At 43.0% G+C, this 26633-nt stretch overlaps 1 protein-coding gene across 4 annotated transcripts in view; it reads right to left on the reverse strand.

Moving 5' to 3' along the window:
- sec24b (SEC24 homolog B, COPII coat complex component) overlaps window positions 1-26633 on the reverse strand; it is a 72247-nt gene that overhangs the window by 13846 nt on the left and 31768 nt on the right. For 3 of the 4 annotated variants that reach the window (XM_060901204.1, XM_060901201.1, XM_060901203.1), the window contains 14 exons: window positions 20509-20592; window positions 19840-20018; window positions 18787-18971; window positions 15930-16032; window positions 15400-15526; window positions 15057-15166; window positions 12896-13008; window positions 12616-12734; window positions 3423-3478; window positions 3041-3247; window positions 2796-2919; window positions 2519-2677; window positions 1247-1420; window positions 76-186 (listed from right to left, as the gene is read on the reverse strand). In XM_060901204.1, coding sequence (XP_060757187.1) covers window positions 76-186; window positions 1247-1420; window positions 2519-2677; window positions 2796-2919; window positions 3041-3247; window positions 3423-3478; window positions 12616-12734; window positions 12896-13008; window positions 15057-15166; window positions 15400-15526; window positions 15930-16032; window positions 18787-18971; window positions 19840-20018; window positions 20509-20592 — 1851 coding nt within the window. The remainder of the gene's footprint in view (window positions 1-75; window positions 187-1246; window positions 1421-2518; window positions 2678-2795; window positions 2920-3040; window positions 3248-3422; window positions 3479-12615; window positions 12735-12895; window positions 13009-15056; window positions 15167-15399; window positions 15527-15929; window positions 16033-18786; window positions 18972-19839; window positions 20019-20508; window positions 20593-26633) is intronic. The other variant, XM_060901202.1, reaches the window with a different exon arrangement.

A 26633-nucleotide genomic window follows, 5' to 3' on the forward strand; every position in this document is an offset into this window, starting at 1 on the left:
ACGAAAGTAGTTTCGTATCGGTACAAAATCCCTAGTGTGGACAGGGTATGTGTCTCTGTGTGTGTATATATATACCCATGTTGGCTAGCAGGCAGGTAATGGCTTGAACATCAGCTCCTGCAAACACATCGCTGAGTTGGTTCACCACAGGCAGACACAGGGTGTGCACTCGGATTCGCCGTTTGCCTGTCAACCACACACACACACACGACATGGAAAGTTCTTGACTTGATTTACTGCAACCATCGTCTTATTCAATACTTTACCCAATATTCTTCATTTTTTTCACCAAGTACGAAACTCTCTCCTCCAGTGCTTATTTCTTACATCATCAGACTGTTATGGCCCTTTTCCACTACCTTTTTTCAGCTCACTTCAGCCCGACACGGCTCGCGTTTCGACTACCTCAGAGCAGCACGACTCAGCTCGCTTCAGCCCTGCTTAGCCCCTAAAACTCGCACGGTTTTGGAGTGGGGCTGAAGCGAGCCAAACCGAGCCGAGTGGGGCTAGGGGCGTGAGCAGACACTCCCCTGTGCACTGATTGGTGAGGAGGAGTGTCCTCACATGCCCACACACGCCCCGCGAGCACGCTGGGATCTGTAAACACCGTAAACCCGGAAGAAGAATTACGAGAATTTCTGAAGCCTTATGTGCCTCGCCTCATCTATACGCTCTTGCCAGTATCTGTTGGCGTTGTCGGTGACAACAAGCCACAGAACCAAGACCAGCAACACTAACGACTCCATGTTTATTGCTTACTATCCGGGTCGTAAGACTACCGCTTAAAAGCTCACCGATGTCACTGTTTGCGCCGCCTAACGACATCACGTGACGTCCACCCACTTTCGCTAACTCCACCCAATGTTGTCCACCCACTTCCAGCCAGCACGGTTGTAGTCGAAATGCAACTCCAACAGCCCCACTCAGCTCGACTCAGCCTAACTCAGCACGGCACGGCTCAGCCCAACTCAGCCGCGTTGGTAGTGGAAAAGCGGCATTACTTTGCTTGGTACTTTTAGATCGCCAACATACTCCAAAAAAAAAAAAAGTAGGACAAGCTAGCCAGCAAATGTGATGATTAAAAATCCAACTTGGTACAATCTGGTCCAATATGGCAGCCACGTCACGTCTAGATGATTTCAGAAGACAGCAGCATCGATGAAGTTACAGTGGATTCACTCAGCCAAGGGGTCGAGTTCAGTAATACTTCTCAAAAAAGACACACGTGCATGCACACACACTATACCTTTACTGGACGTGTAGAGAAGAGCAGCCTGGAAGCATGCGAGAGATGTATCGGCCAAGCTCTCGTCTATCGACACTTGGACGGCGAAGCCCGAGTCTGGGTTGACGTTCGCCAGAGACAGCAGATCAGTGGAGCGCACAAAGAAGTTGCCATGGAACGTGTGGATGGACATTCCTGTCAGCCAATCAGAGAAAGAAAACCATGAGGTATCAGCATAAACGGAGATCATGTTGGTGAAGGAACATGTTTTTATTCCATCCACATTCGTTGGATATGAGCAATCGCGTGCTCCGATTGGCTACTCTACGACAAGGCTTTCGGCTCATACGCCGTGAGGAGAGAAAAACAAAATGGCGGAGTGTGTTGCTGAACCAACCGAGGATGAAATAACTACTCGAAAACAAGACCCCAAAAAATACAAAATTAAAAAAAAAAGCGTCCAATAGTCAGAAAGCAGCTTTTTGTTTTTCAGGAATTATTCTTTTTGTATTTCACAAATTGCGACTGTCATTTCGCCGGTTTGTTTACATTCTAAGCAGAAACGATTTGGTCGGACGTTTCGTATATATAAAAAAAAAATATTTATCGAACTTGCAAAAAATAAAAATGCTCCGTTTCTCAAAATCCAGTGAACGTGGATAGAATACAAGCAGTTATTCCACTCAATCTTGTCGTACGTGGCTTCCGCTCACGTACGACTCGATTTCAAGGAACGGCTTAAATATTTGCTGGCAAAGGGAGGTTGTGCGAAGTCTTAAATGCAGGAGTGCCAATAATAGTGGCAGGTGTTTTTGTTAAAAATGGTTCTTGATGAGGGATTTGATTTTCTCTAAACAAGTCCTTCAATTCAAGGTTGGACCCCCCCCCAATCTCTACAAGGGGTGCCAATAAATGTCGAAGACACTGTATGCAACGACAAACTAACTTGTCGTGCGAGTATTCCACAGTATTAAAACGTAACAAGGAAATGACACGGAACAAGATGTAGATTTGGGTCTGGATTTCTTGATTAGAGCAAAAGTATCGAAACGCCGCTGTGCCCGATCTGATCGCCTTCGGATATTTTGCGTCGACGAGTTTCAAAAAGTCAAGCGATGAAAAATTTGAACGCACCCAGGGCCGGGCGAACGCGTTTCATTCTGTTCCAGCGATGCAGACGTAACAGGCTGAACGGCTTTTTCGGTAAATAAACGACGGATGTGACCAGTCAGACCTGCTCCCCTCTCGCTACATCATTCGGTTATTCACAGATCTATGGTGAAACTCGTGTACCTTTGGTGCACCTGATCCTCATTACAGCCTCGAAGCCAATCTTCCGGGTGAGGTATCGCTGCAGGTCCTTCTGCAGCTTCACCCTCAGAGCCGGGGTGTGGACGTGATGGAACGCTGGGTAGTAGAAAATGCTGCCAGCTGAAAACTTCGACATGCAGGCTTTAACCAAAAAAAAAAAACCAGGAGATTTATTATCGGTTGAGTTGATCCGCTTAATCTAGTAAAATCACACATCTGTATATACACACACGGGAACACCGCACTACTGTGTGTGTACCTAATGAGGCCAGATCTGCATATTGAGAGCTCAAAAGGAACAGGTCGACCCCGATCTGCTGACCCGAACAATCCAGAGCCAGCTTCTTGTAGAAGTCTGTAGCAGGACCAAGGTGCTGTACGCCCTGTCCACATCATACACACACACACACAGGTCGTTAGTTTCATCCATAGGACAGATTTGTAGAAGAAGAAAAAAAAAAACCACACAACACCCTGGTTCTTGAAGTTCTTTGGTGTGTATACCTTGGAGCTGGACCTCTGGTTGGGGTCCTCTCGTGACTGGAGCAGTCCTGTGCCGATGGTGGGCAACTGCGTCTGGAACACGGACACGCGACCCCCGGTGGGTGTCATTAGTTTATATGCTGCTTGCAGCGCCGGCCCTAGGGCACTGTGGGTCTCCCGTGTGTGACAGAACATCTTGGGCAGCGCGTTCAACAAGTCCTTCACCAGCTACACACACACAAACACGTACCGAAAGAGCTGTATACAGTGATGCAGAACAAACAAGCACTCTAAAATTCATAAATAAACCAAGAACACACAGAAACCGTTACTCCAAGCCACATGAAACAAACAGGTGGATGTCTTCCCCCCCCACACACACACACAAAAATGAAACCTGTACCTCCTGGCTCTCTTTCAGATTCACAAGTAGATTGTCAGGAGTCGGCGTGAACACATCTAGACAAAGTTATGAAGAAAAAAAAAAATTATTATTACTTGTTTGTTTTTAAAAAAAAAAAAAAAAAAAACAGAAAACCATCACATTTAAACTGCTACAATCACAGGAAATGTAATCAGGGATGAGAGTGGGTGGTCATCAAAAAAAAAAAAAAAAAGCAGAAAACTAGATGGCGCCCGAAGCCAATGGGGGGGGCTTCAAGATGCCCCCCCGGAAAATTTTGAAAAATAAGACCTTACAAACCACTTGTCGTGCAATCTGAGCTGTAGTAGATAAAATATATATCTGTTGCCTTTTTTATACATTTACATGAAAATATGTTTCAAATCAATAGGAGTATTGTTTGAATTCAAGATAAAAAATCACATTCTACATTCAAGGGTATGGTTATAATTCATGATCAACAAAAACAAACTAAATTCACATTAAACTTAAGTTTTATTAATTATCAAAATGTTCATATATTAAATAAAATTTTAGGGTGACTGACCTTTTCTCCCTATGCCCTCATTAGTTGCATATGATTTCTTCAAAAAGTCTTTTGAAATATTTAAAGGACATGGGACATGAAACATAAATGCACGCTATATCAGTTTCTTTCCATTAAAAATATGAAATAATTGCATCAACAAATACAAAATGATCTATTAAATTCAGCAAAATCGTTATATTCGTGATGATTATATGGCATTTCTGCTCGAGCTCCGATATGCATATTTTACAACCGGAAGAGCCGCTGTCACGTGATCATACGTCACTAAAACTTTCAGGTACAGCACAAGCGGGTAGATGAATATGGAGAAGTGTGAATCGTGATGATGACGAATGCGAGAAAATAGTTTTTGTGTCTTGGATGACAAGAAAATTGTTTCGTTTTTAGAGTGTTTAACGTACATTGAACATCATGGTGTATTGTGACCAGGGCTTTGAACCAGTTCAAGGAACGAAAACCGGGAACTTTTTCTATTTCACATGGAACAGAAACGAAACCAGAAACTTTATTTTTTATGTTCCGGAACAGAAACGCTTATTAAAAATAATGGTAACCAGTTAATACCGGTTTTTATTTCGTTCCTCAAAGTTTCCGTAGCCTACAAATAAAAAAGTCATTCTTCTCCTGCGCAAGTTTCTATGACCCGCTGGGGTTCACTTCCTGTGTGACGTTCGCTGACTGAATGGAGAGAGCGGGAGGGTGGACTACTATCACGTCTCCACATCTTAAATAAGAGGTAAATATTGCAGTCTATCGTTATTCAAAAACGTCAATTTCAAACACGATATCAATATATTTGTCCACGTTAATGAGAGGCTCGCGAACATTAAATGACGTTAACCTCTGTTAGCCTATCAATGCATAGGGCCTGACTCGCCTTTGGTAACACACTAAACGAATTCTCTTTCATTTTTGGCACTTTTTCTGTTTGTGTAGATGGGAAGACATACTGAGAATCCAAATCGCCAACATTTGAAATAATAATTGTTTTGAATTATTTCTTGTCTTATTTAATGAAGGTTGTAATAGAATTAGCCTACATTTGGCTTAAGCTGGATGAGACAGAGACATAACTTTATAGCCATTTGTTAAACAGCTGACAGGGAACGTAATTAACCGTTCCGGGAACGAAATTTTTTTGTTCTAACCGGTTCGGGAACGTCTATTTAACGGTGGAACCCAAAACCGGAAACGTTAAAATTCCGTTTCTGTTCGGAACGAACCAATAGGAAAAAAATTCTGGTTCAAAGCCCTGATTGTGACCTCCCAGTCAGTCAGACGCGCTGTCACTCCTGTTAGCAATGTAGCTAGGCTCAGCATGGCCAATGGTATTTTTTGGGGCTGTAGTTAGATGCGACCAAACTCTTCCGCGTTTTTCCTGTCTACATAGGTTTATATGACCAGTGACATGAAACAAAGTTCAGTTACACAAATTGAAACGTAGCGATTTTCTATGCTATGGAAAGTCCGCACTATAATGACAGGCGTACTAACACCTTCTGCGCGCTTCGACAGCGCAATGATACCTTCACTCGGAGTTGTACCATTTTTTTTTTTTTAGACAGGGCGGACGGACCAGGGCATTCGCCCGCCTGGCCGTGCCCGACGAGGAGCGCTCTCGGCCGGCTTGGGAGGCAGACGGCAGCCCCTCCTGGAAGTCTGGTTTTACCATGGGCCTCATGCGGTAAGGATTAGTATTATAATTTTGGGTGTATCAATTATTGATTATCATAATTCTGACTCGTTTCGCCATTTTGAATGTTTTCATCTCGGACTCTGGAAGCAATGTATCTCAATCAATCTCGAAAAATATCAGCAAAAAAAAAAAAACTAGCTTGCAACGGACTTTAGCTAGATCTATGATGAACTTTCAATGTACGATACAAAAATAATACTTCTTTCAACAGATCATTAGCCTTTGAGCAGAATTGTTTTTAACTTACCAGGATGTGTTATCCAGCTGACCGCTTTCAGTTTCATGGGGATTGAATGAACCCTCACTCTCAGAATCATCTGACCCGTCAGAGTAAAGACAAGATCCATGTTCATGTGAATTTCCAGCTATCGGTTCGAATTGATAGGGTCTAACTTCACATCTCTGTGAAACATCGGGAATGTCACTGTCGATGGTGTCCATTTCGGTAACCTGTTTACATTAGATTCCCAAGCGCTGGCTCCTTGGAAAGTTTTTGTGATGTCATGGGTCACGTGACCGCTTAGCTAATTAACGAATCATTGTTTTACGCTGATGTATAAAAAAAGTTGAATGTGATGATTTTCACATTTTTGACGCCCTGCAGTGATTTAGATGGCATTTCTTATGTCCTTTATACATAATTATACCCAGAAAAAAATCCATGTCCCATGTCCTTTAAGTTTTCAAAACTGTCAGCATTAATTCTGATTTACTGACCATCATATACATGTTCAATGTACTAAATCAAACGAATGCTAAGTTTATGGGATAATGTCTATGTGCACTTTATACAATTATTTATAGTTCACAGTCACGTCTCATTTTCATTTGATCATTTCGACGACTTCTTCAGCTTTTTGGCCAAAGACAAGAGCTTGTCAGTCCTCTCTGTTTTTTATACCAGCATCGATTTCACGTACCTTCGCTTCGTCTCGCTTCTCAATTGTATTCGGCATTTTGAGTAAAAAAGCCGATACGAAAGAGAAACGCATTTTTGAAGCGCAGCGACGATGAACATGTGCAAGTTTCGATAAAATAGAACAGATGCGGGTTAGGGTTATAACTTTTTTTTACAACCTCTATACCCTGTATCATATTTTGATGAACTTTTGCTAGTAATGAAAGGAATTGACCTTCATTTGGTCATATTTTTGAAAAAAAGTCCCCCCGGACTCAAAATGAAGTTTTCGTAAAGCCTACCAACAACCAGAATAATACCTGCAGTCTCCTGCACAGCGTCAAATGAAGGAGCTGACATGCTAGCAGGTGTGCTGGCTTTCAGTCTTTTGGATGGATGAATCGTTTTAATGTCGGCGCATTTTCTAGTGGAGTAGCCCACTTGTCCCCTACTCTCCTGTTGTACCTTGTACAGTTCTTTGTCCTCAGCATTCAGCCATTCCCCATCCAACTTTGTGACATCAAATACATCATCTAAACATCCATAATCTCCCCGTCTGGTGCGTTCATCAAACACTTGCACCACTTTCTCCAACTTTGCACTTACTGCTTGATCAGAGATTATTGGAAAGTTCAGTTCAGTCCACAAAAGCTTCACCTCCTTGGAAATTTTCTTCAGTCTATCCTTCCGGCCTTTGATGTCTGGTGCCATGTGTTTAAAGCGGCCAATTATGTCTCTCTTTAGTGGCATTCTTGTTCTGTCCATTAATGGGGTTTGCACTAATGGGACAGGCCCTCTCACCATCGTGGATTTCTTGAAGGTCAATCACATTCTTTTTCTAAATCTTCTTGTTCCTCTCAACTTCGCTGTAACTCTTTCTGTGTGACATTCTGAGCCAACCCATTCACTATGGAACAGCTTGAACAACACAAACTTCACCAATTCGACATGGTAGTGCATGTATGAAAGTGAGAACAGAAACTGAAACTCCAGAATTCTGGGATGGCTTTAGGCCTACAACATATCACTAGTTGAACAAAACAGATTTCCCCAACTCTACATGGCTTATTGAGGTTTTTCACCCACGTGACCAAGTCATGTGATGCATCGTTAGGCTGCCATTTTGGACGTCACGGCTCGAATCGGTTTGAATGCGAGGAAGGCGACAAACGAAAAACATAAAAGAAAAAGGAGCGAGATGCAGAAAACACCTTCACTATCCAGCGACGTAGGGCATTTACAGGGCGAGCAGAGGGAGAGGTATTTGCAAAAATTGAGGTTAGCAGGCTTAGAGAACGACGTTTACCTGCTTCCACCAGGATTGTTCACTGACGTACGGAAGTACACGAAGCCCTCGTCTTTACCTGACTTCGGCCCACATGATCTGTATACCTATGTCGTTAAAAACCCATCGCCATACACAGGTATTGATCTGAAAGCGTAGAAGAGTTTGGATGCCTACAAATATTCTGTGTCAGGCTGGGTAACATGCCTACATCAGCGGGTCGTCCCTGGAGCCGGTGGTCGCAATCTTACAGGGATGAGAATGAAAAATATTTTAAAAAGTCTGAAAAAACCGGGGCGGGGCGGGGCCCATGGGGTTAATGATTTTTGGCTTTTTTTTTTTTTTACCCCAAAACCATTAATTTTATCAGCAAAAAGTTGCAATGTATTTGGAAATAAATTCCCCTTCTTGGTGGACTCCCAGGTGAAAATGATTAATATGGTACAAGAGACTTGTTTTTAATCAATTCACATTTGATGATTTCAAAAAAAAAAAAAAATCAATGCACCTTTTAATATAAACGAGCTCTACAGTATTATATTTCTGCATTTTAGCTATTCATGTCTTTGAATACTCTAATCCTTTACAATGAAGTGCAAACCAGAAAAAAGTTCTATCATATAATTCTCTGAAGCTTTCTTCTGATGTTCTCATGGTAGCAGGAGGTCTTGCATATTAAGCAGGCAACATTCAACATCACTCATCACTTCCCTTTCAACTGTTGTGTGGACTAACGAGGTTTTATCTGGACAGGATGTTGTGTAATGTAATACAGATACCATATGGTCAATCTGAAGATCGAGATGGTGATTTTGAGTTAAAGAACAGGCATGTACAATGGGCATTACATATTGGAAAAAAAATTTTTTTAAATCAAAAACTAAGTTCATCTCGGCCTAAAAAATTTGGGCAGATGCTCCCGCGCGGCACATGCCAGCAATTCCCCCCGTCCCCCTATGAAATGAGCAATAAGTAGGAGAGTTATACATGCTATCATACCTAAAATTTCATCAGAAATATAGATATGATACTATGATTCTCCCCAACATGCTACATTAGATAAGCTAACCCCATTTATAAAAGATACACACTTGTATATGACATGTAATTGATATATATTTTTGGGGGGGGGCGCGCTCTCTCTGCCATGCCGATCCTGTAGGCTGCACTGACTCAACTAAACTGAAAACTCCGGTCCTCGAGAAAAGAGATAAAAGCCCGCCCACACTGAAAGCTGATTGGCTTATTTTGCTGAGTAACCCAATCAAGATGCTCTTTGTCTGGCATGCGCTACATGAACAGGCACACAGGCAGTGTTGCCAGATTGGGTGGTTTTAAGTGCATTTTGGCGGGTTTTGAACATATTTTGGGCTGGAAAACGTCAGCAGTATCTGGCAACACTGCACACAGTCTCCCTCGCGCACGCGCGCATTCTGATTTCCCTTTACTGTCTATCTGCGCATCTCAGAATGACACAGGACAATGGGCGAACTAGATTTTTTTTTTTTCCCCCAGCCACAGTACGCCGGAAATCCGGTGCGGCGCCGGAATGCTATCACCCCTGCATTCTAAGATGCGTGATGCAGACCTTAATGTTGCGCGCGCACGCTCTTGCTTGCTTCTATCAATATGCGGGAGACTCCCGGAAGTTCCGGGACACTTGGGATGTCTGCGTTATAAGGTGACCACAGATCGTTAATCATACCCCCCCCAAAAAAAAAAAATTTCTCAATGGATTTACATCGATCTCAAAAACGATCATTTTGGTCTGAAAAAGTCGGAAATCTGCCAATCGGCGGAAAATTCTCATCCCTGATCTTATTACAGCTAAGGTTTGTTCACATTTTCATTTACTTTCGGTCCTCAGGATAAACAAAATGTTATTAAATGTCATTGAAATAACTTTAGTCTGTTGAGACATGGCCCGTTATAAATTTGCTGTTACCAAGCAATGACCAAGAACTGTATTATTAGGGTCGGTGTCTGTGTTGTAGCAGTGTACTAGCAGCTAGCTGTTAGCACTAGCTAATGTCAACAACATAGTAGCTAGTATGTTACTGTAGCAATGTTTATGTTCAGTCATTTGGATGACTGTTAAAACCTTTCAGTCTCAAGTTTTTCCTTTACTGTATTTACTAGTTTACTGTAATTATGATCCGGCAGCTATTTACACCGGATCCAGTGTAAATAGCTGCCGGAGCACGCTCTGGCTTGCTCCCCCTCAAATTAAGCAGTGCGCTCCAGCTTGCTCCCAGAGCGCGCTGCTTAATTTGAGGGGGAGCAAGCCGGAGCACGCTCCGGGAGCAAGCCGGAGCACTCCGGGAGCAAGCCGGAGCGCGCTGCTTAATTTGAGGGGGAGCAAGCCGGAGCGCTCCCCGGCAGCTATTTACACTGGATCCGGTGCAAATAGCTGCCGGATCATAATTACAGTAAACTAGTAAATCCAGTAAAGGAAAAACTTGAGACTGAAAGGTTTTAACAGTCATCCAAATGACTGAACGTAAACATTGCTACAGTAACATACCAGCTACTAGGTTGTTGACATTAGCTAGCTTGACCTTCAAAATGGCGGACACCGGGGTGTCACGTGACCCTGTGACGTCAGGTGAAATACCTCAATACAGTGAAAGTGAAACTGAAACTCCAGGATTCTGGGAAAGCTGTAGGCTACAATATATCACTACTAAACGAGACAGATTTCCCCAAATTTACATGGCTTATAAAGTGAAAGCAAGAATAGAAACTGAAACTCCAGTATATTATGATGGCAGTACAACATAGCATTGATCCATTTTCAGTCAAATTGACTTGTAATGGCCCTTGTGATAACTTAGCACGGTTTCACATTTCATATATCATTGGCTGTAATGTGTATTTAATACTTTTTTGTTCCGGGGGGACTTTTTAAAAAGACTGTTGAAAATGGAGTTTGGTTTCTTCAATTATACCAAAAAGTTCATCCAATCATGATGCAGGACTTTGATTTTGGAAAAAAAGTTCAAAAAGTTATAACCCTAATGCGGGTACTTTTGTAAGAACTGTTATGATTGGCTTTTGTTCTCTCCCACACTCTTGTAAGAACTGTTATGATTGGCTATCATGCTCTCGCCAGCGATGTTTTGGCCAATTACATTGTAGATAACACGTATTCTACCGCGAGACTTGGCGAGACTAACACTACATTCAGACTGCAACCTGAAACGACCCATATCCGATTTGTTGTGAAATCCGATTTTTTTGTTAGGCCGTTCACATTACCAATTATATGAGATTTGTATGCGATCTCCAATATGAACGGAAAACGACCCAAAAGTGTCCCGCATGGGCAAATTGACACGTAATAAGCACATCTACGTAATACGCAAGCAAAAAAAAGCGCACTCTTCAAGTTTAATGATTTCTTTTTTTGTTTGTTTGTTTAATTATCTGGTTAGTGTTCAAGTGTGAGGTCTCGTGTGTGTTTTTGTTTCTGATCTGAAATGAAAACGTGTAGCCTGGTAACAAGGGTTGACTCCTAAATGTCTCTCTAATTTCTATACAAGTGCACTACATGTTACTAGGAAGTAATGGATTTTTAAACTCTATATAGTGTTTGGGATACGGCCGCTGTATTACCAAACTCTTACTTCAGGCTTAATAATTTGCACATATTTATTTCATCATATTAATAAACTTTTTCTGCATTTTTATAAATATTTATTTAGATTGTTTATAGCCAGCTGAATTCTGCAACTTCTCTCAGTGCTGGCTCAAGGTGCATAAACACCTGTGCAGTTTGCTATGGAGATGAGGCGAGACCTGGCGATGTGGTTTTTGTGGCGGCGGCGGAACTCGCACAATCATCTGATTAATGTGGGCAGCAGACTAATAAGACCGAAGGTGTCAAATTACTGGAAATTTCCAGAACAATCTTATAATCTTGTAATACAGGATGATTTAACATCCAGGTCCCTACCAAATCCACCATTAGCTTGATCAATTCTATAAAAGTCTATTTAAATTCTGAAAACTGTACAAATGTTGTTGTTTTCCACCAAAGAGGCGGGATTAGCCAACGCAGAATAGTGACGTTTGTCTCTTGTTGATGACGTGTAGGTCGCATGAATGCGACCTGTCCGGTCAGACTGCAGTCACATGTGAAAATATCGGATATGCATCGGAATTAGGACCACATATCCAAGCGGCCTGGGTCGCATGTGAAAAAATCGGATCGGTGTCGTTCAGATTGTCAATAAATCGGATACAGGTCGCATATGGGCAAAAAAATCGGATATGGGTCGTTTCAGGGTGCAGTCTGAACGTAGTCTAAAGATGGCGAAAATGTAAACGTGTAACATCATCGTAGGAATGAATTACGCTTGAGTATCACGAAGGAACATACCCCAACCCCCCTCAATAAATGAAAAATAAAAAATCAACAGATTTGGCATAATATAAAAAGGTTGATTTTTACTCGGAAAAAGCGGAAATCCGCCGAAAAGCGGAAAACTCTCATCCCTGTGTAATAATCGAATATTAAAATCACAACCCATACAAATGCCTCCTCAGACTTATTTATGCTTGAACACAAAATTATTTTTGTGCTTCTCAATGTGTGTGATGCCGTTTTCAAAACTCAACCGCTTCGTTATTCTTATAATTCCATCAACGAGACACATGACAGAACACACTCTGACCCGAATAGCTCGAGTTATGGTTATTGATAGCCTGTCATTGAACCGATCGTCACTTAGCTGCGAGAATAAAACGGGACAAACGTTTTACCATCGATATCGGACACGACCAGCATCTGCGGCTGCGAGAGCCCCTCCTGCAAGTTGTAAAAGTGAATCGTGCTGTCAAACGTCAAGAATCCGATGCGTGTGCGAGAATCACCAGGCAGCCTTGGAGAGAAAGATGAAAAAAAGACAACAAAAATCAAAACACAGCATCGTCACTTCAGCCGTATTGCAACATTCAGAGAAGCACCCAAGTCTTTCAGGGCTCATTCGGCATCGGCCAGATTTCTAGTCGGAACGGAACCCATGATGGTCAAGTGGCTCACTTCTCCAGATTGTCCAGTAGCGTCTGACACAGGACGTTCAGGTAGCCCGTCTCCACGGCATTATGGGATACGTCCAATACAAACAGATACACGGCGGGCTGAGGAGGTCGCAGCTGGGGAAAGAAAGAGACACAAATCATGCAAATGGAATGGAACGGAGACAGATACCAACGTTTCACGTTTAAGTTTGGAGAACGGTTCACAGGGCATTTGGTTGAGACAGACACAAAAAAAAAAAGTCACACAAGTGGGAGGTTTTTACGCTCATGTGGGGCTTGAATTTAAAAAGATCAACTGTGAGCAACTGCTCACTTGCACATTCCCCCGCTCTCGCTTATATCAGAACGCAAGCAATCGAAGGAACAGGACACCGATTATGAATGCGGACTTCAACAAATAATTAACCCTGAAACAAGTAAAGAGCAACGTTCTCCCCAGGGATTTCAAATAGCATCCTGGTAAACGGGCATTTTGAAAAGGCATTTCGCTTCTTGAAAACGCGTCAAAATCCACCCGAGATGCTTCGTAAATACATTCGGTCGGTAAACAGGAAGTCGATGCGCAACAGACCTGAAAACGGTCTACAACCCCAAGCTGAAGCTCGGTACCAAATATCAAGCGGTTGTGATTTGTAGTTGCTGAGAAAAACTTAACAAAATTTTTGTAAATCCGCGCGATATACGTTTTGTACAGACATTCAGTCGGTAAACAGGAAGCTGATGTGCGACAGACCTGAAAACGGGACAGAACCCCCAGCTCAAGTTTGGGACCAAGGGGCTATCATTTGTGGTTGCTGAGAAAAAGGGGTGTTCTGGACATACAGAGTGCTTCCACGGAAGGCGGTCGCATTCTGCTCTCCCTCTCCCTCCTTTTTTTTTTTTTTCCCCTGCTTGTGCTCTGTGTCTTGTCTCGTCTGCTGTACTTTTTGAAGAGACTCTTCCTGCATTACTTTCTAAACTCCCCCTGAAGGTCACTGTCGGGAGACACTCATTCCTCGCATTCCTCTCTAACTCTCCGCGGTCGCCATTTTTACCCCCAGTGTGACAAGCGGGTGCGTGACCAGCGCCTTCATGGCTGCAGGAGCGGACGGCTGCTTGCTTGTGCTGGATTACCTCCTCCCCTCCCCCCCTTATCCCTTATTCCCCCCTCAAGTCCCGTGTTTAAAGTGTACCTGTGTTGTTGTGTGCTTATGCAAAGGTTTTTTAAATGTTCCCACACTGTACTCCTGACAGGAGCATAGTGGGGGAGGGGGTTCTTTTTTTCCTTATCTCTCCTCATGTTGCATTTCCTTTTTATCTTTATCCCCGTCTTCCTGTCCTGTCTACCCTATGTCAATTGTATGTTGTATATGTATGGACAGGTTGACGGCTAGACGGCACAGTGGTGTAGTGGTTAGCGCTGTCGCCTCACAGCAAGAAGGTCCAGGTTCGAGCCCCGTGGCCGGCGAGGGCCTTTCTGTGCGGAGTTTGCATGTTCTCCCCGTGGGTTTCCTCCGGGTGCTCCGGTTTCCCCCGCAGTCCAAAGACATGCAGGTTAGGTTAACTGATGACTCTAAATTGACCGTAGGTGTGAATGTGAATGGTCGTCTGTGTCCATGTGTCAGCCCTGTGATGACCTGGCGACTTGTCCAGGGTGTACCCCGCCTTTCGCCCGTAGTCAGCTGGGATAGGCTCCAGCTTGCCTGCGACCCTGTAGAACAGGATAAAGCAGCTAGAGATAATGAGATGAGAAGTTGACGGCTAATTTCGCTGGTACGTGTGACTAGTGACAATAAAGGGCATTATCTTATCTATTATCTAGACAGACAAAGGTAAACCAGTATACCTCCCTATTCAAAAATCAATCAATCAATCAATCAATCAATAAAAGGGGGGGAGGGGGGAGAATACATATCTGAGACCAATTAAGAACTTGAGTGATGTAGCGGAGGAACTGTTTGAGCCAGAATTCACACACCATGCTGGCAAAACAAACAAACAAACAAAAAAACAACCCCCACAGTTTAGGCCACACCCACTTCAGGTTTTCCTCCCAGTCCAGAGAGATATATTTGGGGCACTAAACAGATCATGGCATTGTGTCAAGACCCCGAGTACAGCAACATCTGTAACCTCATTCAGAGAAATGCAAACGTATATCCTTCTTACACACACACACACACCATGTAGTCTGAAGAGGCGATGAACTCGACGGTGGCGTTTTGCACTTCTGGCCTCTTGTGTGGTTCACCGTAGGAACGTGTAACCGGGTTATACATGAACTCATCAGGAACTGAGAGACAAAGAATTAAAAAAATAAAATAAAAACACACAAAATAAGAAGTGCATCATATTTTACATTCATAAGCTCACGGTCTGTCAGTTCTGTTCCTCACATCTACAGATAGGACTCGAACCCTCAGGCCTTCAAGGCTGAATATTACAAACTTGAATTCAGCTGATGGCATGTGTCTCGGACCAAGGCCGCTCCTCCTTCAATCCTACCTTCATGTTGTTGACTCTTACCGTCGTTCACACGGTAGCAGAGGTTGCACTTCCACCGGCGCTGGTCCAGAAACGACACGAACGGGTTGATGTACGTCCGACATGAACGACAGCGGACGATAGTGTTGGAGGTGATAACCGGCAACTGCTGAAGTGAGCAGAAGAGACAGGAGAGTTGAGGAACAAGGAAATGGCTGGACGACTGGACGATGTAATCAGATAAACAGACCTCGCCGGCACATTTTCCGTACTATATTTATGACCAGCGATGGTATCGCTCATGTCGGGAAAGAAAATGGATCGTTAAGTAAAAGACGGGGAATGTAAACTGCTTGTTAAATGGATGATATAAACATTTTAGTTAGATTTACACAATATTCGTAGCCTTCTAAAAAATACTCTAAATTCTAAAATCTAGCCACATCCACCCGCCCGTCCGTCCCACTCAAATCCATGCCCCCTTTCCCCACATTCAAATGTCATAAACAGTCCACAAACAACAGAAAGACTTCATTTTCTCTAAAAAGGAAATGGATGCTGGTTTATCGTACCGTCAGATCTCTGAAAGGGTGCAGCAGGAGTCCAAGAGGCAGACGAGCTTTATTCAGCATTGCTTGGGTTTGAGGAATGCTGGTCAAAGTGCAGCGAAATGTACTGAGAGAATGAAAAAACGAGAGAGAAATGGACATGTCAGTCTGAGTTCAAAAATAAGCTTAAAGTGCCATTCCACCATTGGATGTATTCTTTGGCATAAAATACAATATATTTTATGACAACATGACTAGACAGAGAAATCTTTTAGCTTCAAAATGATATATCAAACATGATTTTTTTAACGACAAGTATATTCATTTTGCGACCAAAGTCACCTACCCTTTTAATTTCCGCGCGGTAGTGAAACGTGATGTCATCGGCAGGTTCCCCTTCTTGTGTACCACGTGTCGGTCTATTTTTAGACCAGGAAACCCCCAAAGTGAGAGAGTCATTTCTCCTCGTATATGGGGGCCAAAAAAATTGCAAAAAATTTTGAGTTAATCTTTCAGTTAGCTAGATTTATTGGTATTAACTAGATTTATTGGTATTATTTTTATCGTGTTCTATCCGCCATTGCTAATATGTGCCACGTCACACGTCACGTGGTACACAAGAAGGGGAACCTGCCGATGACATCACGCGCGGAAATTAAAAGGGTAGGTGACTTTGGTTGCAAAATTAATATATTTGTCGTTGTCAAAAAATTAATGTTTGATATATCATTTTGAAGCTAAAAGATTTCTCTATCTAGTGATACCATTTATATACATGTTGTCAAAATATATTGTATTTTATGCCAAAGAATACATCCAATGGTGGAATGGCACTTTAACTCCGTGATCAGGTGCCTTTTTTTATCTGACAGAGTTCAAGTAAATAACGTGAAGCTTGTCTGAAAGAGCCAAAACAAAAAGTTCACATTAAGATATACAAGATTACTTTTCGGAGGCGTTATTCTATTTCTACAAAAACACCACCCCATGCTGGAAATGCTGATTCTTCATCCATTTATGCTGGAAGAAAGCTGATGCTAAGTTACACAAACACAAAATCGTATTTGAGTTACTTCAGTAATATGATCCAAGATTTTTTGATATTAAGTTCTACATTACATAGAGAATTATTCTCTCTCTCTCTCTCTCTCTCACACACAATCATGTCGGTAGTATAAACATCAATACTGGTCGGCCCATTTGTCCAATTCAGACCCTCCAGGATTTCGCGATGTTGCGATTTGCAACTTCAACGCAAATTCAACCAATCTCCACGAATTCAGGGCGGTGTTGCAATTATATCCAATCACCGCAACTTTCCCGCAAATTTGACCAATCGTTGGTGACGTCGACAAACTACCTTCCGCCTTACTTCCGTGTAGACGTTCAAGAGAAGCAGCATGTGCGCAGTGTTGCCAGATTGTGCAGTTTTTGAACATATTTTGGGCTGGAAAACGTCAGCAGTATCTGGCAACACTGCATGTGCGAGTCAGTGTTTATGTAGGCTTAAATTCTGTTACTGAAAGTGTGTTATGTTTACAGTGAAGGACTGTGCGCACTTTACATTATTATTTTTACTTAATGCAAGAAATTAATGGATGCCAACATTTTTGCCAAAATGGTATTTTATTTTCCATTGTTTAGGCAGCTTCAGCATCATACTGCGAGATTCTGTTCAAACTGTTTTTTTTCTTCTATGAAGCCTGAGCCATTTATTTTATTAGTTTATAATTAATGTTTAATTTAGTCTTCAGGAGAGACTGCCTGCACACAGTACTAGTATTAATAGTTTTTTTTTTTCTTACATGAAAGCTGAGGCATTTATATTATATTTTAAGGTAACTTCATGTTGTGCTGTGAGGTTCTATGCACTAACTTTTGAACCAACAGGTGCATTTGGATAAGTAAAGCCTATTTTTCTGCATTTTTGTAGTCCTGGTAACCTTTTATATTGGTAAAGTTGTTTATAGGACCATTTCTCAGTGTCTTTGTTTTTTTAATCAATAGTTTTTCAGTAATAACTTAATATTTAACACATCACTCAATTTTAATCACAAAAAGAGAAAATCGCAACAATTTCTCACAACTTTCACTTCCTCCCGCAATGTAATCGCAACAAAAACCTAAAAAACACCTCAACTTTCATCGCAATTTTTTGGAAAACCCCCCGCAACATCAGACGTTTTAGCCCCGCAACAATCACAAAAAAGGCCCGCGGAATCCTGGGGGGACTGCCAATTATACCATTCTACACTGAACCCCCCCCCCATATTGGAATCACCAACCCTGTGTCCGAAATCACCCACTCGTTCACTACTCACTCTATAGGGAATTACAATATAGAGGACTATATCGTGAGCTCGTTGATAAAACGAAAAAAGGCTTTCGGACACTACACTGTTATTTACGTCGTTATCGTCGCACAATTAAAACGTGCCAGATCAGTCAGTTGGTGGGTTTTCAAAATAATAAAACAACAACATGTGCGTGCATTCGTGATAAATTCATTTTATACTGAGCGCATTTCCCACATTAATAAATACCAAGTACTTTGTGTGCGCTGCATTTTTCAGTTCTTTGACATCAAGGCTGAATACTTTCTTCTTTGCCGCTGCCTTTTACGAAATCAAATTTGAGGCTTTGGATTTGATTTCGTTCAGCGCGACCGCAATGCACGATAGGATATATTGCTTTGGTAGGAACCATCGGCTGTACACTGCTTTCCGTGACGCACTGTGGGATACTTCGAGTGCACGATATAGGGTGTGATAATTCTGATCGTACGTTTGGACAGCGCTACAAAACGGCGACCTCACTATATAGTGAGTAGGGAGCGATTTCGGACACGGGGCAAATATTGTGCGTCTGCGTGTAGGCTTACTCTGGGCTACAGTTGACCTTGCGGAGGTCACTGCTGAGCTTGGGTTCAGGTGGCACGAGGGGTGTTGGGGGGAGCATGTTTCTCTCCTGCAGCAGGTTCACAGGGCGCAGGGCCTCCACCTCCAGCTCAGGAACTCCACTCAGTCCACCCAATGCCGTCGAGAGCTGGTTCAGACTGGGGAATGGCTGCACGTGTACACACACACACACACACACACACACACACACACACACACCTGTTCTGTAAAGCTCACACTCCATATCCACATGAATGTAGCAACTGTAGTAGTCATGTCCAACTTGTCAATACTATAGGGGTGTTCACACGGCACTTATTTGCATCGATGCTGCACCGATGTATTTTGTTGCGATATATCTTACACCGGTGTAAATTTTGTGGAGCGTTCACACGTCACAACCCTGCTTACTACAGAGAAGCGTGTTAGCACCGGTGCAGCCCCACTTGCATTCACACGGCAGTCTTTGCAACCGTGCTATACGATAGTAATAATGCGGAAATTAAATATGCACATGCGTGAAAATGTACTTCCTTTTCCCGGTTGTCATGGAATCACCAAGTGCCGGGAAAAGAACGTGGATGAAGACGCCAGTGTTGCCAGATACTGCTGACGTTTTCCAGCCCAAAATATGTTCAAATCCGCCAGAATGCACTTAAAGCCACCCAATCTGGCAACACTGGAAGACACGCAGTTCTGTTGTTGTTGATATTCGCCATTTTGGAAGCGCAAAATACCAGGATGCAAATTATGCAATGCCCGTATGTAATCAACTCTCCTCACGCGTAGCGAGTCTATCCCTGTAGCGTTCAGACGTCCCATTTTATATCGGTGCTGCCCCGCAAACTAGCATTTACTCCGGAGTAAATTTCTGAAACCACCTCCCGAGCAGGGTTAGATTTGCACCGGTTTAAGCAGCTTTCAGGGGCTACACCGGTATAACTTTGTACCGTGTGAACGCTCTACCGGGGCAGCCCCGGTGCTACACCGGAGTAAAAGTTGCCGTGTGAACACCCCTCATGATTGCCTGTAATGACCTGTGAATATGGCTGATATCCAGGTTGATTATATGCTCCCTGTGGAGGGATGGGCTCTGGTCGGGGGGCTGGGCTTTGTTGGTAACCAGGCTGCATGGTTGGATAGTTGTAGCCAAAGGGCGGGGCCGGTTTGGTGGGTTCACTTGGAGGAACAGGAGGAGGCAGAACAGCAGGCGAGCCTAGGAAAAAGAGGTAGAGAGGGGATTTTAAACATCTTAAGAAATAAAAAGGGCAGTAAGACACTTTCCAGACACTCCCGTATGGAATTTTTGCTCCAACTTCCGATTTCCCCAAAACGGCACCATCTCCTAGCTTCCCCGAGACACTTCCTTCGAACTTCCCAAAGACAATTCCCACTTAATTTCCCAGAACACCTTCTGCTGAATTCAAGATGGCACCCCCTGATTTCCCCAAGACAGAGTCTCCAGTTCCCTGGAGACACCTCAAGCCAACTTGCCCACCACCTTCCTCAAAACTTCTCTCCCTGGCTTCCCCAAGACGCTCCCTCCTGCCAAATGCCTCAAAACAATCCTTCAGGGAGTCATCGCGTGCCATTTTGTGGAAATCTGCATGACTTCCACAAAATGGCAGGCGATGACTTCCTGAAGGATCGCCCTGCGGACAATCCACCCGGTATAGCCGTGCAGAGTTCAAAGAGACAAGGCGTACCTGAGTAGCTTCCTCCTTCCAGGGACTCGTAGCAGTTGGGGACAGGAGACGCGCTCCCTGTGGTGGTGGAGGAACTGTCTGCACCTAAGGGAGAATAAAGTGAGAGAATACACTGTCAAGCTATCGACACAGGACATCCATCTCATTTTCTCCTATTCCAACCCCCCCAAATCTTTCACGCACATTCAAGAATCTCAACTTTTACCGGCTGTGATAATTACATCGTCATAGCTTGAGCTTTTCTTTGCCAATTGTCTGCCCAGACGACACTTTCTATTGCTTCTTCTTCATGTCCACAATATGCAAAGATCCTGCAAATTACACACAGGGACTTTGAAGCTTGGCTTTCCAGACACACTTGCATTAAGCCTGGCCTTTTCTCAGGTTTTAGTTGAGGCTCGTCATGGACTTTTTCTTTGGAAGAAGATGCTGCAGTAAATCCTCTTGGTATTTTTGCAGGAGGGCAGATTAAAGCCTGCTTTCCTTTGATTGAGATTATCATTAACCATGAAATTCGTCCAGACTGCTATTGTGTCGTCTGTTCACGACCATGACGATATACTTAGGCTTATATCGCATGACTAAATGAGCCTGGTGTTGGACAAACACCCAATACCAAGATTAGTACTGATGCCAACACCACTGGGAAGCGAATTCCACCCAGCCAATCAAAACGGCATACTTGCCAACAAGAAACCAATGCCTTCTTCAGTTCAGGCTCAAAATTCCCATGTTTCGAAGAATTTCTGGGGCGAGGCTAACCAGTGAGGGCGTGGAGGATCTCCGGGTTAAACTACAGTTCAGTCAGGCTGAACCATGGACTCGACAAATTATTGGCTTTGCTTAAAGATTAGACATCTTGGACTCAGTTTGTCCCATGAATTATCACTATCATCTGATGTACATACAACTCGGATTTTAAGATGCATATGAGCAATTCCAGCGTTATGGACGTGACACTTGAACTCAAAATGGCAACAAATGACCCAGTGCATGTTTTATTGTCTCCCAGTATTTAAACAGGTGTTGCATATTTTAAGGCTGTACCATACTGGAGAAGTGATAGAACAAGAACAATTCCCATAGTACATCTAGGGCATGCCAGAAAACGCCAATAAAAGATGCGTTATGGATGTGACAGAAAAAGTATCACTTTTCTTGGGTGACTGTACATTTTTATCAAACTCTGTGAAATTGTAAACCTAATGTCGAAATGGAGATATCCGTTTGATAGAGGGGTCCAAGGTGAATATTAAAAAATCTTTGTTTAAAATATTTTGTATTTCATGCAGAGTTTCGGAAGGAAAAGTCAGCGTTATGGATGTGACGCGTCTGAAATAGACATGGCATATGTTTAGAAAATCAGCAATTTAACCACCATAACCCTTTGAAAAACTCTCTAAATATCAGCTAAAACTATCAAAGTTCTTAAATAATATTTAGGATGGCTATTGTTTTGCTGTTTTGTGGATTTTAGCATACGTTTCTGTGGCTTGTGGCAATAATATAGAATTGTACATGATCAAAGTTGATTTTAGCTTGGGGTTTACATTATAAGAAAGAAAGACTGACAGTGACATATTAGGTTGGTTACAAATTGGTTCAACTTATTCACATCTATAAAATACAGGCCTAGGTGATATCTCTGGGAGTGGTTTTGATGTATTACATGTTGCTTTAATTTTGCATGGTGAGGTTGACATTTACATGGAATTGCCCTCAATGCGTTTACATTTTTCAGTGAACTATGTAGAATATCGCAATATATCGCAGTATCGTATCGTGACTCAAGTATCGTGATGCGTATCGTATCGTGAGGTCCTTGGCAATACCCACCCCTACTTGAAACTGATTAATTTTACGTTCGATTAAATGGCGTCATAAACCCAAGCAACGTCAATGCAGGTCAGAGCCATAGCCAATCAACCTCTGACTGGAATTAATAAAAACAGAGCACCGACCAACAAATCAGACCCAGAAATCACTTTTTAAAAAAAAAAAAAAAAACCCACCATACCCCACCCCTCTCTCTTGCTTGCTCTCTCACACACACACACACACACAGTTAGATAACAAACCCAACAGCGTGACAACGAGACGCAGGTTTGGACACGTGTCCCCTCCCCTCTCCTCCCAAGAGCAACACACACACACACACCCCGAAGGGATGCTCATTCTCAAAAGCCAATCTCTTTACACTCTTGCACACAAATAGCCTGCCACAACTGCACAGTAAAGCCTATTCTTAATTAAATGGTGTGTGTACACGCACACAACTGGGACCCAAAAAAAAAAAAGCCTCCAAGGAGTGAAGACGTCTTCTTGTCATGATGCAAATAATAAGAAAACTTGCTCAGTGACGCACAAACATGTTTTTCGACCTTTGTGAGGCCCAGACGATTAATTTCTATGCTATGCCCTGGTCTACGCCAAACCCATCTTCAGTATTTTTGTGAGAGCTGGGTGATTGTTCCAGCATTTGACACGATCCTATCATCATGAGGACATCTGGTCCCTATTTGACCCCTCACAAGGTCGAAACACATGTACACGCGCAGCTCCTGATAATCCCGAGCCTATGATTATGATTAATGTATCCTTCAACACCCAGTCCCTCAAGGACTTGAACCGTGTGCACGCATTTTTTATCGTGGGTGAGTCGACGTCAAGTTTATGCGAAAAGCGCTTTTAAAAGACACCGTCACAAAACAGCTTTACAGAAGGTTATAGACTTGAAACATGAGCCATTTTATCCCAAACGTATTCCCGACGAGCAAGCCTGTGGCGACAGTGGCAAGGAAAAACGCCCTCAGATGACAGGAGGAAGAACCCTGGAGAGGAACCAGACTCAAAAGGGAACCTATCCTCATTTGGGTAATAACAGATAGCGTGATTATAAATAACTCGCTTCTATTACTGTGTCCTATAGAGTCAAAGGACAATTGTGAAACCAGGAAAAAAAAAAAATCAGTTTTCACATCAAGTCTGCTTTGTTGACGGAAACTCGAGCGCAAACCTGTTCGACAACCGCAGTCCGAAAGTTAACAAGTCAACTGTCGTCCTCAGGCATAATTGAATCGTTAAGTGTCCAGAACAGTCTTCCGAGCGCAATTTTCCAAGGTCCATGTGGGGCCGTCCTCCACAGGAGCAACGCGATGAGACTCCAGCCAGAAGTAGGGCATCAGGGTGGAGCATATGGATGAGTATATACTGTAGTACAGTGTATTGTATACAGTATTGAGGTTTTTCATCCACGTGACCAAGTCATGTGATGCATCGTTAGGCTGCCATTTTGGACGTCACGGCTCGAATCAGTTTGAATGCGAGGAAGGCGACAAACGAAAAACATAAAAGAAAAAAGGAGCGAGATGCAGAAAACACCTTCACTATCCAGCGACGTAGGGCATTTACAGGGCGAGCAGAGGGAGAGGTATTTGCAAAAAATGAGGTTAGCAGGCTTAGAGAACGACGTTTACCTGCTTCCACCAGGATTGTTCACTGACGTACGGAAGTACACGAAGCCCTCGTCTTTACCTGACTTCAGCCCACGTGATCTGTATACCTATGTCGTTAAAAACCCATCGCCATACACAGGTATTGATCTGAAAGCGTATAAGAGTTTGGATGCCTACAAATATTTTGTGTCAGGCTGGGTAACATGCCTACATCAGCGGGTCGTCCCTGGAGCCGGTGGTCGCCATCTTATTACAGCTAAGGTTTGTTCACATTTTCATTTACTTTCGGTCCTCAGGATAAACAAAATGTTATTAAATGTCACTGAAATAACTTCTTAGTCTGTTGAGACATGGCCCGTTATAAATTTGCTGTTACCAGGCAATGACCAAGAACTGTATTATTAGGGTCGGTGTCTGTGTTGTAGCAGTGTACTAGCAGCTAGCTGTTAGCACTAGCTAATGTCAACATCATAGCAGCTAGTATGTTACTGTAGCAATGTTTACGTTCAGTCATTTGGATGACTGTTAAAACCTTTCAGTCTCAAGTTTTTCCTTTACTGGATTTACTAGTTTACTGTAATTATGATCCGGCAGCTATTTACACCGGATCCAGTGTAAATAGCTGCCGGAGCACGCTCCGGCTTGCTCCCCCTCAAATTAAGCAGCGCGCTCCGGCAGCTATTTACACTGGATCCGGTGTAAATAGCTGCCGGATCATAATTACAGTAAACTAGTAAATACAGTAAAGGAAAAACTTGAGACTGAAAGGTTTTAACAGTCATCCAAATGACTGAACGTAAACATTGCTACAGTAACATACTAGCTACTATGTTGTTGACATTAGCTAGCTTGACCTTCAAAATGGCGGACACCGGGGCATCACATGACCCTGTGACGTCAGGTGAAATACCTCAATAGCACATAACGTATACATACAACATAGGATGGACATTTACTGGGGGTGGTACGGTTCATGAAAAAAATACCCGAACCGTTCGGTTCGCTTGTCTCAGTTCGGAACGCGTGTGCGTCGCACAGTTCGACAGTTCATGCGCAATGTGGCCTTGTGCCTGTATGTGACCTCAGACAGTTTCTCTGGCGAAAGAAGAGGTTTGGAGTGTGGATTGCTGCAAGTCACGTCACCTGTAGAACTGGCAAGTGGGAGAGAAATGGAAGGCCACCCGGAGTAGGGCTGCATGATAAATTGTTAAAAAAAAAAAATATCGTGATCTCAATTCACACATACACGTGATCTCATTTCGAAACAACGATTCTTAAGCATTTTATTTCACGAGCGGCATCACAAACAAATGCTCCCATTTCTTCCCGGATTTTTTCAAGCGCCCCTAAAGGCAGCACTGCCGCCGACTCCTCCCTCGACCGATGGTAAAGCGTCTTTACAACACGTGATTCAGTCAGTGGAGGAAGCCCGCCTGCAGTTGAGTGTGTGGAAACCAGTGTTGCCAGATTGGGCGGTTTCGAATTCTACTTCGCGGGCAAAAATGGCTCGGACTGGTTGACAAAAATTGTGCAGGTTTGATGTTAGCTCGGCGGGTTTTTATCAGAGGTTTATAAATATTTCGCACTGTAGACCTAGTTTACCCAGTACCCCTTAGGTATTTTAAACAACCAAAATCGAGCATTGTCCTACAACCCCGATTCTAAAAAAGTTGGGACAAAGTACAAATTGTAAATAAAAACGGAATGCAATGATGTGGAAGTTTCAAAATTCCATATTTCATTCAGAATAGAACATAGATGACATATCAAATGTTTAAACTGAGAAAATGTATCATTTAAAGAGAAAAATTAGGTGATTTTAAATTTCATGACAACAACACATCTCAAAAAAGTTGGGACAAGGCCATGTTTACCACTGTGAGACATCCCCTTTTCTCTTTACAACAGTCTGTAAACGTCTGGGGACTGAGGAGACAAGTTGCTCAAGTTTAGGGATAGGAATGTTAACCCATTCTTGTCTAATGTAGGATTCTAGTTGCTCGACTGCCTTAGGTCTTTTTTGTCATATCTTCCGTTTTATGATGCGCCAAAAGTTTTCTATGGGTGAAAGATCTGGACTGCAGGCTGGCCAGTTCAGTACCCGGACCCTTCTTCTACACAGCCATGATGCTGTAATTGATGCAGTATGTGGTTTGGCATTGTCATGTTGGAAAATGCAAGGTCTTCCCTGAAAGAGACGTCGTCTGGACGGGAGCATATGTTGCTCTAGAACCTGGATATACCTTTCAGCATTGATGGTGTCTTTCCAGATGTGTAAGCTGCCCATGCCACACGCACTAATGCAACCCCATACCATCAGAGATGCAGGCTTCTGAACTGAGCGCCGATAACAACTTGGGTCGTCCTTCTCCTCTTTAGTCCGAATGACACGGCGTCCCTGATTTCCATAAAGAACTTCAAATTTTGATTCGTCTGACCACAGAACAGTTTTCCACTTTGCCACAGTCCATTTTAAATGAGCCTTGGCCCAGAGAAGACGTCTGCACTTCTGGTTCATGTTTAGATACGGCTTCTTCTTTGAACTATAGAGTTTTAGCTGGCAACGGCGGAAGGCACGGTGAATTGTGTTCACAGATAATGTTCTCTGGAAATATTCCTGAGCCCATTTTGTGATTTCCAATACAGAAGCATGCCTGTATGTGATGCAGT

Source organism: Neoarius graeffei, chromosome 20 (genome assembly GCF_027579695.1).
Source record: "Neoarius graeffei isolate fNeoGra1 chromosome 20, fNeoGra1.pri, whole genome shotgun sequence".
NCBI lineage: Eukaryota > Metazoa > Chordata > Actinopteri > Siluriformes > Ariidae > Neoarius > Neoarius graeffei.